General features: G+C 42.4%; 1 protein-coding gene across 2 annotated transcripts in view; it reads right to left on the bottom strand.

The window, feature by feature from the left end:
• PEPD (peptidase D) overlaps positions 1-12,949 on the bottom strand; it is a 152,474-nt gene extending 139,525 nt beyond the window's left edge. For both annotated transcript variants that reach the window (XM_030227782.2, XM_018920784.3), the window contains exons 1-3: positions 12,893-12,949; positions 6,603-6,786; positions 5,255-5,382 (exon numbers count right to left, since the gene is read on the bottom strand). In XM_030227782.2, coding sequence (XP_030083642.1) covers positions 5,255-5,382; positions 6,603-6,786; positions 12,893-12,909 — 329 coding nt within the window. In that variant the 5' untranslated portion in view covers positions 12,910-12,949. The remainder of the gene's footprint in view (positions 1-5,254; positions 5,383-6,602; positions 6,787-12,892) is intronic.
• Between the last annotated feature and the right edge of the window lie 3,924 nt (positions 12,950-16,873).

Raw genomic sequence — 16,873 nt, 5'->3', positions numbered from 1 at the left:
TTCAAACTAAACTAGAGCAGGTTTAGATTATAGATTAGAAATAATTTTTTCCCTGTCAGGGTGCTGAGTTCCTGGCAAAGGGTGCCCAGAGAAGCTGTGGCTGCCCCTGGATCCCTGGAAGTGTCCAAGGCCAGGCTGGATGGGGCTCTGAGCAACCAGGGATAGCGGAAGGTGTTCCTGCCCATGGTGGGAGGTTGGAACTTGATGATCTCTAAAGTCCCTTCCAACCCAGGCCATTCTATGATTCTATGAAATACAATAATAAGTGAATGGGGGACAAGGAATTGAAATCACAATCCAGGGAGAGAACTGCAATCGTGGAAAATAAGCACCCTGGGGGATTGCACTAGTAAGTGTTGTCAGTCAAAAGCAACCAGCTTTATCGTGCAGTTTTGAAAGGATCAGATCAAGGGCAAAGCAACAGATGTACTACATGAATAATAGTAAAATATTTGACAAAAAAACTCTCTCAAGACTGCTACTCTCCAAAATCAACTCAAATTGGCTTGGACAGAAACACTACAATGTAACCTGAAACACAATGACTAGTCATAATAAGAAAACAGAAAAGCCTAAAGCAGAAAATAAAAACAAATAAATAGATAAAAAGATGAGCATTCCCCGGGCTGGGAAACCCTCCAACTGCCACACTGAAAAGTGCTGTGTCAATTTAGACTAATGTTCCCAGAAGTTAAAGCAATAAACAGAAATGGACTGCAAGTCTTGATTAGTGGGATACTGCAAAGATTGAAATTAGTTCTGACACTACTCAGAAACAGAAGCAGAACTGAGATGTTTGAGATCCACAGAGAACCTTTCCAGATGGTAACAAACTTTGCAGATAAGTTGCAATGCCAATTGGTACAACACAGTAATAAGATGACCTAAAGTGATTAAAACCTGGGGGTTTATTTAAACAGCAAAATAAAGATTCAGAGGGTACTGGGAAGTGACAAACTGCAGAAAAGGATCAAACTGAGAGACACAGAAAAAGAAGAGCATATTTCATTTTAGAGAAAAAATTACAATAAAAAATACTAGGAGATGGCAGATCAGTTCTGAAGGTAAAACCAAAAAACGCAGCTCTGGAGCAGGCTATGGAGAAGAAGACCTGTATGCTCTACATTAATAAAACTCCTGTAGAAGACTTCCTTCATTCCTGCAAAATGTACATTAAGAAGGGCAATTAAGGTAATCTGGAGTTCATTCCCTATAGCCTGCACACACACTTCACTCCCTTTCCAAAGAGCTGCCCCCCTGTCAGCTTCCCTTCTACAGACCTTGCCCTCTGCTTGCCAGAACAAGGGTAATTAATGCACCAGTCTCCATCACCACCATACGTCAAACATACCATGCTGTGCACAGTTTAATACTCACAATCATTCAAAATACAAGTGTCACAAAATCTGACCAATCTCCATTGAGAAGAAGAGATCAAGAAATCAATTTCTTAGCTTCTAATTTTCATAGCCCCAAAAAGTCTATAAGAAACAAAAGGTAAAAGCCCACACAGACTGAGAGGCTACTTTCTTATACTGATCTGATCCTTTCAAAAGTGAGATCCCTTCCTTTCTTGTATCTAATCCTTTCAAAAGTGTTAAGGGGAAAAAATGCAAACAAACAAAATAACCACAACCATATATTTCTGCAGTTTTTCAAAAGGCAGTAAAACTATTCAGTTTTGCTGATGTCAGTCAAGTATAATCACCAAAACCAAAGGTTGATTTTGGTTGTAACCTACTTGAAATTTATGACAATGATTTAAAGAGCTTCCTCATTAGGTCACTGAGAAGCAACTAACATTTGCAAAGCATTTCACTGTGTGCTTTATTACAGCTCCAAGTGCTAATCCAAGATTCAACTTTGACCACACAGATAGCTTTCAATCAAATTCATGGAAAAACATTACTTATAGTGAGTGAATTTAAAGCTGCAACTTAGTGAGTGCAACTAAAGTCAGATTAAAGCTGCAATGCTTACCAGTGACCCAGCAGAGCTTCAGAGAAAACAGGAAATTGCACCATTAATTGGGCACCACAGCACCATTTTATTTTTTCTGAAGCATTGATATATTTAATATGTATTTCTAAAGTTAGAGCGTGAAAGGGTTAAATACTTTTTGTCTTCCATTAAAAGCACTCTATGTGGCAAGGCTATTAAGTCATTCTGGCATGCTCTCCACATAAAGCAGCTGCTGTACAGTATGTTTTACTTTATAAAATATCTTTATTCAGCACGCTGACTAGTTCTGTCATTTATAATTAAGGAGGTAAATGGCAGGTGCAGCATTAATTAGCAAAACTGAAGTCTTTGTGAAGGCATGCAGTCATACCAACTCAGTGCTTTCTAGGAATAGAAATGATGGCTAACAGCTTTGTTGCACCAGAAACTTGATTAGGTAAGACTGTGCCAAGAAAGAGGGACATTTACAAAACATTTACACTTCTGAAGCCTTTACTATCCTATATTACCATATTAATTTCTAAACCTCTTCCTTCTAAAGCTAAAAACAGAAGAATATTCAGGAGCAGAAAAGCCACCCACTAAGCTCAAAGTCTGTGCTTCTGCTTTACAAATGACAGAGAGACAGGGGCAGAGGTACAGGTCAAGAGACAGGCAAAGTGGTTCTCTTACTTGAAAAGGTTTTTCCAGCCAATAACTAAGAAATTGGCTGGCCCAACATCTGGAGAAATGCCCACACCCATAATTCAAAACCAGAGCAGTGTTGCTGTGATCACTTCCATGAACACAGGACCACCAGTCCTACAATTACCCTCATAACAATTCTGCAACTGCCACCTTAGGAGGCTTTGGGGGTTTTTTGGAGAAGGTACATAAATCTCTCCTTCCTTTTAAAACTGCCAAAACTATTTTGGCAGTTTTACAGAAGGACTTCTGAAAGGTAGCCTTACAACTATTTTTACACATTATCAGAGCACACACGTTCAGCATGAAGTCCCACCACAGCCAGAACACCTCCAAAGCAGCAGTCACTCTCATCACCTGTACTGCTTACTGCTGAGCTGTGGCTGACCCCAACCCAGAGTGGTGCATCCCCCATTCTATGTCCATCTGTCCAGCAGAGTGCCCAGGCACCACCTCAGCACACAGCAGCACTCATGGAAACAAGTACAGTGGTGAGGCAGGGAAAATCTCAGGGTTCGTGGTCTCCTTTGCAAATGTACAGCCTGCTGCTCTCCAAGCAAACACTCTCAGGTACTGCACTGGCTTTGGCCACAGTCACCCTGCAGTCTGAATGGAGTCAAGGAGCCCCATGTTTGTATTACTTCAAGGCAAAAAGATTAACCCTTCTGAATGACACTTTACCCACACTATGCTTCAAAAGCAACTCAAATATATATTCTTCAGTGAAGTGAAGGCACAACACATCAAATGATGCATTTAGTAATACAGCAGTAGTATAACTGTAGTAAAGAGCTTTTTGCATTAATTTTAAGAGAATCTATGTATTTCTGCCCTAATTCACATCTGTCTGAAATAGAAAGCAGAATAAACACCAGGCAAAGCAACTCCACCCTGTGCTATGAACTAGCAGACCAGCTGCAGACCTCTGTAAGATACCAACCCCTCAAATACCACACAAAGCATTACACTGATTTGTGCCTCACTAATGTTAAATGACTGCTTCTCCAGTGGGCAGATAGTGCCTTCCACGGGCCCAGAAATAAGCACTTCCAAGGCAAACTATGGTAATAAACTGCAGTGCATGGAAGGCATGTTTACTTATGTTTTTCTTTCAGGGCTAATTTTGAGTTAAAATTGAATCTTCTGAGAAGGAACACAATCCCCAGCTGTGAGCAGTACCCACTGTCAACCAACTTATGAAGCAGAACTGCTACTGACTCACAAATGAGTTATTCACCCATCCTACTTCTGACAAGCAGAAAAAGTACATGACCACGGCTGACAGAAGAGAAAACAAGATTCAGAGGCACTCAAGAAGGGTAAGGAGAAGAATTTAGAAAACAACAAAGACCATTTGTTATACTCCACAAGAAGACACAAACAATCACAATAAACCACTTTTAACTGGACTTAATTAATTCTGTAAATGGACAGATAACAAATGCTGCACCAACACATCCAAAAGGCCACGAGTTATAAGCAACACAATATTTTGTTTGAGAATGCAAAATGAGATGCTGGAATTTCAATAGTATTTTTAAGCTTTTTTAGATTAGGCACAATCAGTGTGGGTATGAAACAGCTGTTTTGAACTAGCAGAAGAGAACCAAAGGATAGGAAAAAACTTTGTCTATAAGTGGGAACAGATTTCAGAGAGTACACATGGGGTGATTACAGAACCTGCCCTCCCAGACAGGTGTGGCTCACAGCCTAAATATTTCAGACAGCAGTAGGCAGATTTTTATGCCATCACAATTTCAGTCCCCAGACAGGTCTAAGACAGATAAATTCATATAAACTCTCTGAGAAGACAGCAGCCATGCCCTGCCATATGGTCTGACACAATTCAGCACATGGGATCAGTTACAACTGTTTTCCTTTTTCCAAAATTAGCATTAAAATATAAGTGATAGCTTCAATTAGAAGTGAAGCAGCTTGTCAAAAGATTAAATTAGAAGCAATCCAATCTCCAATCTGAGACAATGTCGATGATACAAAAATTTAAAAAAATTGGTAGAGGGTATAAATACAATTAAGACTGAGAAAATAAATGAACATATAAATAAATCAATTCCTCCACTACTGTGGCACTGTGCAGTATTTACTACCAAGGTGGATGGAGAGATGTTTATGGCATACTCATAGAATAGCATTAAAAGCACATTTTCCTGTCTGTGAGTTCATTTTAAAAAAGCCTATCAGAGGCTAAACTACCAATTCAGAAAGCTTCATTAGCTAAGGCCGCTGCAAACTGGCAAAGCAGCTTGAAAAAACCTGCTTTATTATTTGACTTGCTTGGGCTTAACACGAGATGCTGACTTTTCTTTATGGTTCACCTTCCTCTCAGAGCTACCAAGAGATTCATGGGCTCCAATTCCAAGGAGCCCAAATGGTGGCCAAATGGTGGTGGATCATTTCATATCACATGATCAATACCAGCTGATCATGTTTTGTATCCCTGTTTGTATTTATCACTCTATGTATCTATCATTCCTAGGGCAGGATTTGGTGGAATCTGATTAAATGACACAACACTGGAGCTCTACAGGCAGTTACATTGAATAAAGTACTTGGATACACTAGAATGCAGTTAAGAGATAGGTCTTACTTTCCCATCCAAACAGCATAGCTTTCAGGGAGTTGTGGAACAAAAAGCATAGATCTTCCAGTATCAACATCTACTGCTCCAAAGCAGCCTGCTTCAGTTACTCCAAAAGTCCAGTGAAAGTAAGATTCCTAGATTAAAACAAAATATATTCTTAGAAGAAAGACCTCACTTCTGCCCAGGTCTAAAAATACACTAGAGTACACATTAATTCCTATTTCCACATATCTGGAAGAGAACTCTTGCTTTTGGAGCAGGAGAAGTGGTTTATGTCTAAACCTTTTCAGACTGGTTAGCTTTAGGTTAGAATAATGCAAATCCCTTTGATGGCAACTGGAAAGGATCAGAGATTAATAAACTACCATAAAGAGGCTAACTCAGCACAATAAACATACATTACACATTAAAAAACATTCTTCCAATCTAGAATTAGGGAATGCATGATCAGGGAGAAACAACCACCTTACAAGAGACAAGGCAAAAGCAGAGTGCAGCTTCATTGGCTTGCAAAGGCAGAGTGCTGAAGTGAAACCCCAACCTTCCCCAGAGAAGAGGAAGCTGCACTAGGAACAGCCCTCAGCCAAGAGTTATTTTTAGAGAAAAGCAAGCAAGCACCAAAACACCTAACAATACAGGATTTCATTTTGGTAAGGACAGGCATATGCTCTAGTACCCTGAAAGGTGCATATCCTCTAAAACCAGACTAATAACTACATTAAGATATGTGCTATCTAAATTAGAATTTACTGGGTTTGTTTCTTCATAACATACAACAGTTCAATCAAGTTCACAAAACAAAGTGCTGCAGAAACCATGCAGGGTATGGGATATACATAATTTGAGTTCTTTTACACCAACATCCCCAGAACATGTTAAGTCCTATTTGTGACAGAATAACACATGGAAGCTTAAGGAAGAGTCTAATTTAAGAAGACACATGTTGTAAATTCCAAATAGGCTGCTGTTTTATAAAACCCTGAAATACACTTTTCTATTAATGAGGTCCACTGTAACATGTTTTATTACACAAAGAAGGTTGGTTTTTGGGTCACGGACAAGACTGAAAAAATGAAGAAATATTCCACTGCTGTCTTCAAGATTAAATTCAAACACTGATGAGCCATAAGGCCTTGAGCAGGTTTAGGCCTTTAAACCAGATAATGAGCCTGCACTAAAGCACTGAAAGTAAGAGCAACTCAAAGCTGAAGAAGCAATGTTATAAAGTAGCCAATTTATTTAAGTGAAGCAAGAGAATGCACATCGAAGAGACAGAGAAAATAATTTAAAATCATTTAAAAATCCATGCAGTGGAAGAGAGTTTCTTAATTTGAAGTTTGGATTCAGCTCTTACCTGGCGAAACACAATACCAGTATCAGTACAGTATCTTTGGGTTTCTTCTCCACCCTGCAGCAGAACAATTGAATTCTTCTGGACATCCTTATTCTGCCTCAGGCGTTCACACAGCCGTCTTCTGTTCAAGGCAAAGAGCGCCACAGGCACTTTCAAAGTCTCATTCCCCAGCCAAAAGGAGGGTCTAGAAGAGATTTTTTCAATTGACAATTAATGGCAAAGACAGTGGTCAGCACAATTTAGATGCACAGTGCTCATTAGTTTAATTCAACTCTACTAACAAGAGGCTCAGCACTCCTAGGGAAGAGATGTTGTACACACATTGCTCTCAAGCAACCACCAAGCACTGCTCACACAAGTACCAAAGGAAAAGCTGGAAACAGCAGACAAGGGTGGCTGCAGCTACAGCCCACAGCACGTCCCTCAGCACATCCCTTTGGGTAATGCAACACAAAGTGACCACAGCCCATGTCAGCTGAGGAGAGGCAAAGCAGGAGGGAAGAAAATTAGTGCTGTAAACAGAAGTGGAAGTTTACAGTAAGTCTAGCAAACTTCAGCAAGTCCTTCTGGGAAATAGGGAGTGGAGAGAAAAGATGATGGACAGCAGACAAGGCCAACAGCATTTCCCATACACAGGATGGGCAAATCTCTTTTCTATGCATGTATGTTTATTCTAGAACACACAGTGACTGAACCTATACACGTGGCCACAGGAGCATGGATTGGGCACCTCCACTTGTCCCACACAAACGTGCTGAAACAGCCCAGAAAGCTTCTGAAAGATTGTACTCAACAGAGCTGCAACTGCGAGGACACAGTTTAAAAGCAGAGAGCTTGCTATTACTAAGTAATTTTAGATGCTGAAAGTACCTCAAGAATATGTGGCTGATTCATTCACGTCTGTTTCAGCTCCATAAGTGCACCTTTTGGAGATTTCCAAGTAGAAACCCTATAGCTTTTCTAGGATATGGAGCAGAGGGAGGAGTGTAAGCAGATGCTATGAGAAGAATCTAAAAGCAGTTTGTTTTGGGGGTGGTTTTTTATGCTTAAATAGCAAAGCTGTGCTTTGGAGCTTCAGTATTAGAGATGATCAATAAAAATTATCCATAAAATCCTCTAATTTAAGTCCAGTTTGTCCCTCCACCTAAGCTTTTCCAAGCCTGACTGGATAGTCACTTTCTACCAGCTATGCCAGGAGATGCCAGAAAGGTGAAGTTACCTTGTTACTATGTTAAGATGACAAGAAATGAACCAGCCACCAAAGTACTTAACCTTAGAGGAGCAAAGCTCCACATCTTAATTATTATATAGCTTTCATAGGCAATCTGAAAGGTAACCTTTGATTTATAGCTGCATAACCTCCTAAAAGACTCTATCAACCTCAGAAATGTAAACCCTGTAATTTCCTACTGCAGCTACAGTATAAAAGACCTAATAAAATACTTTATTTTACTTGCTTATAACCACTTGATGTAACAGTGTAAGTAATTTTAGAAGGTAAAGGACTGCTCTTGCTAATCCAATTTTCAAAATATCTGCTTACAAGTTCAGCTGATGGTGCACAAAACCCAAATGTGTTTATTTTTATTCCTTCCAACACACACCTGACAATCCCTCACCAAGGCAGGTAATCATCACAAGGGCTGCAGCATATCAGCACAGCCTGGAAGCACAGCACAAGCTTTTGTTTTGGGGTACCCATGCCTGTGGGAAAAAGGAAGCAAGTTCATACACTCCTAGCAAAAGCTACTGAAAGTTTAGTCAGATAGTGAACCTCAAACTAAAAACAGGCAAGGCTTTGCAGGTACAAAGCTGTGGCTCAGTAATTCAGCAATGCACAGGAGGCTGAAAACGCTGTTATCCAAGCATGGTCATCCCTTGGAGTAAGTACATGCAACAGCCTGGAAATCATATGCTCACCTTATGGGGCATTTATAAAAGACAGGAGAGAACATCATCAGATACCCTTATATCACATGTTTCTCTCAGATCTTTGTATGTGCTGATTAAAAAAAAAAACAACAACAAAAAACTAACAGGCAGAGGTTGTAGCACAGCCTGTCTCATGTTTTGCTTCAAAGGAAGGAAAAAAGTCACCTTCATTGCAATTTTACTCACTTCACAAGTTTGGAGATCTTTTTCTGTGATTAAAAAAAAAAAAAAAGAAAAAAGAGAGAACTCTGACCTCTCTCCTCCAGACCTATTCCTACATCCTGGAGTTCAGAGGCAGCTGCTACAAAGGCACATTTTCATCTCCCTTAAGTTTAATATTAATGCTTTTATTACACTTAAAACCTTTGACAATCCAAATGACACTTAAGGAGAAATAATGACACCAGGCAGCAATTCATACCAGTAGTTTTAATAAGCCACTAAAGTGTGCCTTTTACTGGGATCTTAATGCTGAAGCTAAACTGCATTCTAGTGCAAAATGATAGTTCTTATGCACGTTTTCTCTAAGTGAATGCATATTATTTCTTGGACAAAACAGGTCGCACTTTCCCTGGCTGAATATGATGCCACAATATTAACTCACAGTAGAGCATGGCCTCTGCAGTTGTTTTAGAGTGGCACAGTTTCTTCAGGGGCATGGTATTGTAAATCAAAGGCGACTCCAACAAAGGGGAGAGAGAATGGTGCATCTGACTCCATCATCAGAAGGTGAATGAATTACTTTATTATACTACACTATGTACATTTCACCTAAACTGAATGTGTCAGGCACTCACTCCTGCTCACAACTGCACAGAACTACAACCATCTCTCCTTCTCTCCTGACTGTCCCGCGACAGTCCCACACACACACCTGGCCCTGGCAAGCCAAGGGAAGAAAACATCCTCACTCTGGGTAAACAATCTCCATATTGCATTCTACTTTGCACAACACAGGCACAGCAAGCGAGATAAGAATTGTGTTTATCTTCTCTGCTTGTCTCACTGCTTCTCTCTGTTCAGAGGGCATGTGAATACCACAGGCATGGCCTTGGTCTCTGTTTTAAGGCTGCTGTAGAAATCACAAGAGCTGAGCATGCTGGACCCTGCAGCATGGGCTGGGCTGAGTGCTGCTGCAAATCCTGCTCTGTTCTCAGGTTCCTGCTGAGCACTCATGTTAATTCACACCTCAGACAGAGTGAGCTTGCCAGGAAATACACCGACTTTCACAACTGGAATTCTGCAGAGAAAACCAGCTAGGTTTTAGGGAGAATATTCAGCCTAGAGGAGTTTGCTTCCTCCACAGCTCTTGTTCTCTTTTTCCTCCTGCAAGCACTCAGACACCAAACTGATGGCACCTCCTGGATGGACTGACAACATGGCAGAACACCCACAGGTGCTGCTTTGTCTGCAGAGATCCACTCACTTGGCACACATGAGCCATGCACAAGCTTTCCACAGCTAATACAGAGAGCTCTTTTCAGACAATACCGACAGGTGATGCATTGTTCACAGGGGTCTCAGGATAAGGGAAGAGACAAGACTCTTGTTCAGAAGGTTTGGTTTATTATTTTATTATATATATTATGTTAAAACTATAGTAAATAGAAGAAAGGATTTCATCAGAAGGCTGGCTAAGATTAGAAAAGGAATGAATAACAAAGGTTTGTCTCTGACCGAGACAGTCTGGACACATGGAATGTGATTGGCCATTGATTAGAAACAACCAGATGAGACCAATCACAGATCCACCTGTTGTATTTTACAGCAGCAGATAAGAACTGTTTACAGTTTGTTCCTGAGGCCTCTCAGCAACTCAGGAGGAAAAAATCCTAAGGAAAAGATTTTTCATAGAACATGTCAGTGACAGACAGGGACATTTAAGTCTTATGAAAAGGTGTATGGCTGTACAACCAGCTTTCCATGGCAAATAAAAATTGGGAAACTGAACTCTCATAATAGTCAACAGCACAAGAAAAAAATGTCACACATAGGACTGGCTGTTCAATGACTTGCAGTAAATTGAGTGGGCACACATATGTAACTGCCTCACATGTGGATCAACCCTACAAATACACCTGTAATTACAGTGTAAGCAGTGTAAAACTATGGTCTTGGCCTTGGAAAAAAACTGCCACAAAATTCTCTCTAGGGAAGAAGCTACAAGCTTTTCATTTTGGTCCATGATCTCTAACCACTCAGTTATATCTCACAAGACACACAAATCGCAGAATCATAGAATGGGTTGGGCTGGAACAGACCTCAAAGATCATCTTGTCCCACATCCCTGTCATGGGCAAGGACACCTCCCACTAGACCAGGCTGCTAAATGACAGGCTTTGAACACTGCCAGTGCTGGGGCATCCACAACCTCCCTGGGCAACCTGTTCCAGTATCTTACCACTCTTACAGCTAAGAATTTCTTCCTAATATCCAGCCTAAACTTCCTCTCTTTCAGTTTCTACCCATTACTGCTTGCCCGATCACTGCAGCTGCTGATGAACAGTCCCTCTCCAGCTTCCCTGTAGCCCCCTCAGATACTGGGAGGTGCTGAGAGTCTCCACACAGCCTTCTCCTTTCCTGAACAGCCCAAATTTTCCCAGCTTGTCTTCTTATGAGAGACACTTTAGTCCTCTGATAAACTTTGTGGCCTCCTCTGGACTTGCTTCAGCAGAGTTATCAGAATTTAATTAATACAACACATTGGCTGGTCCTTCAAGGTCGGCTTCTTCTGTTAGCACAAGGACTCCAGCACATCCAGCCACAAACTCAACCCAAAACTCTCATGTGAAATTACACATTTGATAAAGAAGGTTATTTGATACAAGCACTGCTTTGTGATGCACACCTCCGCCTCTTAGAAGCTACGCAAGCTTCTGCAAATAAACCTTAGCTGCAGTCAAAAGTGGACACTTGCAAGAACAAAACAAGGCAAGAGAAGCTCAGCTCGCTTGTTTTCTCCAGTCTGGTACCAGCATTCAACCACTGCTCAGTCTGGTAAAGGCCTCCCACAGTAGTTGACAGTTTCCTGCTGGCTGTCACATACAATTTTTATGATCACTTAGGCCCAAGCTCACAGACAAACTCTTTTATTTTATTATACTGCAAGTGAAATATAGCTAGGAACATTAAACAACATCTGTTTCTTTAAAGGATATTTTTCCTTTGCCTGGAGCTCCTGATTTTCAATGCTTATTTCAGAAGTTTTATATTTTAAAGAGCATACATTCTGGTACTATATGATGCATCTAACATTTTGGATCTGTTGTAAAGCAACCACCAGAACATACTGGTAACTAAAACTCCTATTTTATTTCTGATTTTCCTACCATTTGTCAGTTAACTTTCTGTGCTTCTGGGTTTTTTTGAGCAGAAAATTCATGGACTGCCATTTCTCTTCTACTGAGATCCCACAGAGAGGATCCAGATTTCAATGAAGATGAGAAACCACTGAAACTACCTTTCAGTAAATTACCACTTGTTTGTTGACCAGGCCTTATTTATTTTTTGTTTTGAGCAACAGATTCATCAACACCAGCCTGAAGCGTAAACACTTTCCAATGCTGTCTCCACATCCCATATGTGAAGCTCAAGAGGCCTAGCACAAGGAAAGGGGAGATACAACCAAACAGTAATAGCAACTACTGTTCAGGGTATAAAATGGGAATTTTCTTCACGGCCAACTCAGTGTTTCTTGTGAAGCTGACAGCCTGAAGTCCCGGCGCCGCTGCATGTCCTTCCACCCAGCCCAGCCCGGGGTGGCCCCGGGGCCAGGCAGGAGGTGCCGGGCAGGGAGCGCCCGCACAGCGCTGGGGACAGCAGAGCTGAGGGGGGCAGCGACCTCCCCAAGCCGGGGCACAGCCTGACCCGTGTCCGGCAACTTCGGAAACTTCCCCCTTCGTTCTGATACAGTTATATAATGGCACCTTCTTACAGCACCAAGAAATGGCTGAATTTTACTATAAAATGTGGGGAAACCCTTAGCAATCCAAGCCACCTTTAGGCATCACTTCCAAACCTGAGACAACTTCAAGGATAACGCACGGCTGGGGACAAGGCACTGCGAGCCAACCAGCCCGTGGGACCCTTCGCAGCTCTCTTCCCGCCCCGCACAAAACCCGAAATCCCTTCGGAGAACCGCGGGTCCTGAGCACGCAGCCCGGGTCCGGAGCACGCAGCCTGGCACCAGCCTGTGCCCTGCCTTCCCGGCCCCGCCGCCGGCCGGGGACACGGCTGGCGCATCGGGCCCCCCGCGAGCCCCCACCGGCCGCGCCGTGGCCCTCGCAGGGAGCGGGCTGCCGGCGGTCCCGGGGACCGGCGGGTCCGGGGGTCCCGGTGCCGGTCCGGCGCGCACTCACCCCGCCGCCGCAGCCATGTTCGCTCGCCGGCCCTGCGCCGTCACGTGGCGGCTGCGCCACAGCGCGGGGCGGGCGGAGCGGCCCCGGCGCTGTCCTCACGGCCCCGGCGCTGTCCTCACGGTCCCGCTGCTCTCGTCAAGGCCCTGCCGTGCTGCCCTCATGGCAATTCCACGCTGTCCTCACGGCCCTGCCGTGCTGCCCTCACGGCAGTTCCACGCTCTCCTCACGACCCTGCCGCGCTTTCCTCACGGCAGCTCCACGCTCTCCTCACGGCCCCGCCACAGGCCCGGCTGGCACCGCACCGGGACCCCCCGACCCCGGGAAGTTTAGTCCTGAGGGACCATCTCCGGCCCTCTCCGCTCGTGCTGGCTTCTAAGGAACAATCCAGGCCTCGAAGCCAATATAACATAATGTATATACAACTTTTTACAGGGATGGCTGCCCTCTGACCTCTCCTCAATTAACGGTTGCTGAAAAATCCACTTCATGTGCAGTTCTACTGTAATCCCTAGAAGAGCTGTTTTCCACCTGCATTTTGAGGTGATGAATGTGTTTCACAGTAGCCTTGGGGCATGGTGTGCTGGAGCCATCGCCAGCCCTTGGGCTCGCTCTACTCTGCTGTTTTTTTCCTACTCACACAGATTTTGTCAGAACCCGAAATTACTCGTTCTTGCCTCAAAATTACTTGCTCTTGTTTCAAGATTACAAGATACCTGAAGGAACTATCATAGTCCAGGACTCACATGTCAAGTGGCTCATGCAGTTGCAGAAGCAAATAACGAGGAGCATGAAACACCGGATAAGAATGAGAGATTGGAGCTCTGCTCAGTGACCTGAACGCAGGGTCTGCTGCTGTGCAGAGATAGATGCAGCTCTGGTGGGCAGGAACTCTCCCTCCCTCCCTGGAAACAAAGTGTGAGTCCTTGCTCTAGGGCGGCTCACTAATGCCACTGCTCTGCTGGCCTGGCACTGATCTCCAAATAAATACTGTGATACCTGAAATATTTGGCTGCTTCCACCACAAACACTTGGGGAAAGAGAGGAATGCAGGACAGTGCAAAGGCAGAGTATGATCATAAAATACATGGAGCCTAAAGTTCATGTGTGTTATGAAAATCAGTGCATTTTTACTGAGACACATGCACAATTAAGTCCTTTTTTCTCATTTGGTCATATTGTCCTCTAGAAGTTGAGAAAAAAATGCAGCTACTCATGCAGAGCTGGCTCTGGAGTGGTGTGTGAGAGCTGCAGGGCAACGACAGGCAAAAACTGATTTCAGAAAGTCTGGATAGGTGCATGTAAATTGATAAAACTAGAAAAGTCAAGGAGTCATTCTCTAGCTCTTTATGTTTTTACATCCAAGAATCAGACACCTTTAGTACAAAATATATAATGAAAAGTCTCTTTCATGAACTGCATATTCGACAAGTAACTACTTATTTTGAATCTTTATCCAGATTCAGGGATAAAGCCCCATTTTAGAAATAATTGATAAGTTCTTGAATTTCAAGAAACTTCCCTCAGTTTTTGCAGACTGGGAAAAAAAAAAAAGTCAACTGTAGTGAAATATTTTACTGTTTTCAGTCCCCTAGAGAGGCTTCCTTCTGCTTGGTTCCAGCAGAACCACTCTTCCAGATAGTGTCAATAGTGGCTTTGGGCATTCATCCTTCCCTGCTCCCCTTTCCTACCCCTACACATGCCCTCTGTAGAGTAAAGGTCTCCTGCATTTAACTATCTGCTCTCTGAAATGAGTTTTCTGGGTCTCTACCCTGTTTATTTTAATTTCCTTCTTGGTCATTTTACCTGAATTCCAAAAACAATCACCACATCTATAAGTTACCTGCAGTATATTAAATCTCAGCAGGAAATAAGACTACATTCATTAAGGGAAAAATAAATATCCTGTTCTTCTGTCTCAGGATTTGAAAGAATGAAACAGCTACACTGTGCACAGCTAAAACTCATGTGCAAGGTGGCTGTACTTGAAATGGCAGCCACAGGAATGGCACTGGCTGCCAGACTGGGAGCAAGCCCAGCTTTATTGCACACATAGACAATTCTGATTCTCTCCACGCTGCAATTGACTCAGCAACTGAGAGAAGTAAACATTAATAGCTGAGAGGCTGAGTTGAGAACACTTCCCTCCACACCAAGGTTTGACTGACCATCACTGTCACTTATCTCCCAGTTGGACTCTCTCTGTGAGCAAGAACATCCTCTCTCACGCTGAAGTCCTGATCTTGCAATCCAGACAGCTTCAGAATTCCCACTGTAGCAGTTTGGCTGTACAAGAGATGCAAAACTGCAACATGTGATGGGATTCTGCACTAGCCCTCTCTATTTTAACTGTTCATACTGCTGTCCAGGCAGGATCTTAGAGTTCAGCACCCATCAGTGCTGATTGCTTCTGTTATCTCAGCTGAAAAGAAATGTTAGGTTAATAGACTTCCTTTTATGACATGAAAATTACACAACTGTTGTGAATACAGGTCAAAGCATTTTCTCCTGGTTTTAGAGTACAATAGATGAAAATCCAAAGTTAACGAGGGCAGATGCAGTCCAAATATGCACCAGTGGAAAAGGAAGGATGCTGCAGCTGTAGGCTCAGCATGTGCTTGGGGAGCATCAATTCTCCTTCTGCCCTCCAGCCTAGAGTGGTGTCAAATCCTGGAGCTAAATACTCTGTCTGCTGCAGTGCCTGAACTTCCTTTGTGCTCTGGGAAAATGCAGTTGTTGAGAGACCAGATCATCTGGGGCTGCTGTGAAGGATCACAGAGCCACACTGAGAATGTGGTACCACAGTAGGAAGTATTGAGCTGCCAGTACCATGACACGAAGTGGGGAACAGTCACAAGGCCCAGTGACTAAAGTCACCCTCCCTAGTAAACCCTTACTTGATATATGATTTCAACACAAGTTTCAACCAATTTTCTAAATATCCAGAAAGCTTCCATATCATACATGCCACCACAAAAACAGAAATGGGAAATGCTGATTTTTCAGCACAGGAATTGTTCTAAGTTCAGCTTGATTTGTTTTTTTGAGTTCAGCTTGATCTGTTTTTCTGCTGATTATTCCTCCAAAACTCTGGGAGGTAGAACATTGCTGGCTGAAACACTCTGTGACCCTCTTCACTTGCATGGGGGAGCACTGGCTAGGCAAAGAACAACAGATAGACTTTGTATGTATTTGAGTCAAAGTCTTTCATATATTATAGGATCAGCTGTTAGTCCAAAGTAATTATGCAGACTGCTAGGCTAAAATGTCTTAATACTGTGGGTTTTTTTAAATAGAATCATTCTACAGGGACCCCTACGGCCTTTATTTGATATAATGGCCATGAGTCTTTAATGTGGAATTAAGATTACAAGGTCCCTTCAAAGCAACAGATTGAACAAAAGCATCTGCCTTTGGCATTTTCATCATGAAATGATTTTTAGTAAATTTCCCTCAAGCACTAAATGTATACTGCTGTATTGATCTTTTGGAACTTGAAATAAAAGTGTGATTTTCCTAAAGCTTGCTTGAACTAAATTATTATAGAGACAAGAAAGGTAAATCATTACATTACCTCATTACTCTCACCACTGACTTTCAGTTAAGAGTAAGAAAATTTAGTATATTCAAAATGTGCTCATCAAGGATGACAGTCTAAAGTAGCTTCTCCATCTATTGTTTGATCTTCAGAAAAATGTATGATTTTTTTTTTCTTAGGTCCATTAGTATAGACTGTAATTGTTTCATTTCAATCAATCTGCCCACCACTATTTATAAATCGCTGCCACAGAAAGTCCTATCTCATCAAAATGTATTAAAACAGCATTATGAAAACTGCTTCAAAGGCTTTCTTTTTTAGAGGTTTGAGTTGTCAAGATTTTTTAAGAATTAGTAGCAAATGTGTTGTTCTCTGTAATGCTTCTCTAATATCTCTGGAAGCTTGAAAGAATCAATTTTTGTATATTGCAACATATTGCTTTGTTT

The sequence above is a fragment of the Serinus canaria genome, chromosome 11, assembly GCF_022539315.1.
Source record: "Serinus canaria isolate serCan28SL12 chromosome 11, serCan2020, whole genome shotgun sequence".
NCBI lineage: Eukaryota > Metazoa > Chordata > Aves > Passeriformes > Fringillidae > Serinus > Serinus canaria.
The sequence above is the reverse complement of the archived record's forward strand: the minus strand, read 5'-3'. Positions and strand labels throughout refer to the sequence as shown.